Source organism: Trypanosoma equiperdum (assembly GCF_001457755.1).
Source record: "Trypanosoma equiperdum strain OVI genome assembly, contig: ctg_760, whole genome shotgun sequence".
NCBI classification, from domain to species: Eukaryota; Euglenozoa; class Kinetoplastea; order Trypanosomatida; family Trypanosomatidae; genus Trypanosoma; species Trypanosoma equiperdum.
The window spans coordinates 107-2,162 of record NW_027124710.1 but is presented as its reverse complement, the minus strand read 5'-3'; the positions used below and the strand labels follow the sequence as shown (position 1 = coordinate 2,162).

General features: G+C 44.1%; 1 pseudogene across 1 annotated transcript; it reads left to right on the top strand.

Annotated features, from left to right (window-relative positions):
• Window positions 1-281: 281 nt before the first annotated feature.
• On the top strand, window positions 282-1,565 carry TEOVI_000350300:pseudogene (annotated as a pseudogene). The gene has a single exon. A coding segment is annotated over exon 1 (1,284 nt).
• Window positions 1,566-2,056: the final 491 nt, after the last annotated feature.

Here is a 2,056-nt window from a genome sequence, read left to right as displayed (position 1 = left end):
TTGGGTGAAGTTGAAACTTATGTGATAGATGGCAGGAAATTGGATGTTGAATATTGATAAATTTGTGGTGATGCGTTTAATGATAGGAATTTGTTTAAAGCTAAGAATCTGTAAAGTCATAAAATTAATCGGACATAAACCATGGAGGCACAGCAAGGAGGCACAAGAACTCTGAAGTTTACTAACACTGTAAACTTCCTAACAATTTGTGTCAAATCGAAAGAAATGCAGAAGGATAAGGGGCGAATTAAGAGGCACAAACGTAGCTACCACAACCATTTCTTCTAGTTCTTTTGCTAGTGCCTTCCACAACGTCAGCTCAAGTAGCGGCAGGCGACAACGCCGCGGTGTACAAGCAGCTGTGTAAGTTAATCCGGATAGCCGAGGCCACGGAAGATATTCTAGGTGTCCTTGCCGAAACCATAGAAGACTACGACGACCTTCACCTACCAAATGCGACCCTCAGCAAACCAGAGTGGCTAAAGCAGTTCGACAAAAAAGGGCCGAATAAGCAAAGGCCAACAGCACCGGAAGGGTCACAAGCGAGCGACAAAACTTGGCAAACCCGCTGGGCAAGCTAGGTCGCAGCCGCCGAGAAGCTAGAAGACACCACTAAAACTCAAGTTTACAAAAAGGTACCGATTACACCAACAAACAAAGCGGAGAAAGAAACAAAGAGACTAGCAATCGCAACAGAATTAGAAGCCGCTGCCAGAGCTGCCAGCACATTAGCCGAAGCCAAAACCGAATTGGGTGATAACTCAAAGCAGAAAGCACAGGAAGCCCTGGAAAAAGCGGCGTTCGGAGCCAAGGGAAAAATAGCGGCAACTGTAACGGCAGCAGACCTAAAGGCGGGCGGCGCGCCGACAGATGCAAGCCAGCTCTGCGGCTCACCAGGAACGTCAACCGCAGCTGTTTCGCTAACGGGGATAATGATCTGTATTTGTGGCAAAACGGACAGCGGCAACGGCATGGAGAAAGCATGCACGTCGACCGACCAAGACAGCACAGCAGTAAGCGGCAGCTTTGCAAATCTAGGGACGTTGATGCCAAAGCTGGTAGAAAACTTCCCAGAGCGGCCCCAAAAACAACTGAGCGGCGACGAAATAAGGCAAGCTCTTAGCGACTTCAAAGCGACGGCGACACGAAGCAACGGTCATACGACATTCGGAAAATTTGTCACCACCGACTGCCACGGCCACTCAGAATCAGGGCAATGTGTGCTGTATAACGGCAATGTAGCAACTGCAAAAGGCGAAATAGACAACAGCAAATGGTCGACAGAGCTAACAGCAGCGGCTTCGGCAATAGAGGCGATAACAGAACACAACCACAGGGTAGCGGCAGCGCAGGCCAGGATCCGCCAAGCTAAGGAAGCTGTCGTCACAATAATGCAACTGCCCCTAATACCTCATTCCACTTCAGACGTGGCAACAAAAAGCAAAACAACAGCAACCGGAACAGCCGCAGGAGACAAGCAGAAAAAATGTGAGCAACACCACGGCAACCAAACAGAATGCGAAAAGCTACAGTGCTCTTATGGTACAAACGCTGCAGATAGAAAAAATTCAAAACTCAAGCAGGAACAGGAGAGGGAGATTCAGCAGCAAAACTTTCAGCTGGGTTGTGAAAACACGGAACTGACAAAACTAACTGTGATGATGACAAAAGTTATAAATGAGAAAATGAAATTTGCAAAGTTTCCAGTTTCTCCGTCAATAAAAAATTACTCTGATTGCTGATAACTTTATGTGTTTGGTAGCATTATAGCATTTAAGAATTTAAAGATATTTTTGCTTAATTTAATAAAATTTGTTAAGGTTTCCTTTTTTAGAGTATTTGCAAATATTTGCTAAAATTTGATATATTATAACAGTTCTTGAAAATTTCAGAAAGTAAAAACTTTGGGTGAGACTGTTATACGTGTGTAAAGTAGCTGGGTAATAAGGTATGAAAAGTGAGCGATATTATAAGTTAGTTATTTTTTTATGTTATAGATATACAGTAGCGTTATAATGTTAATGCTAATGATATAAATGATAAGAGAATGTTGTGC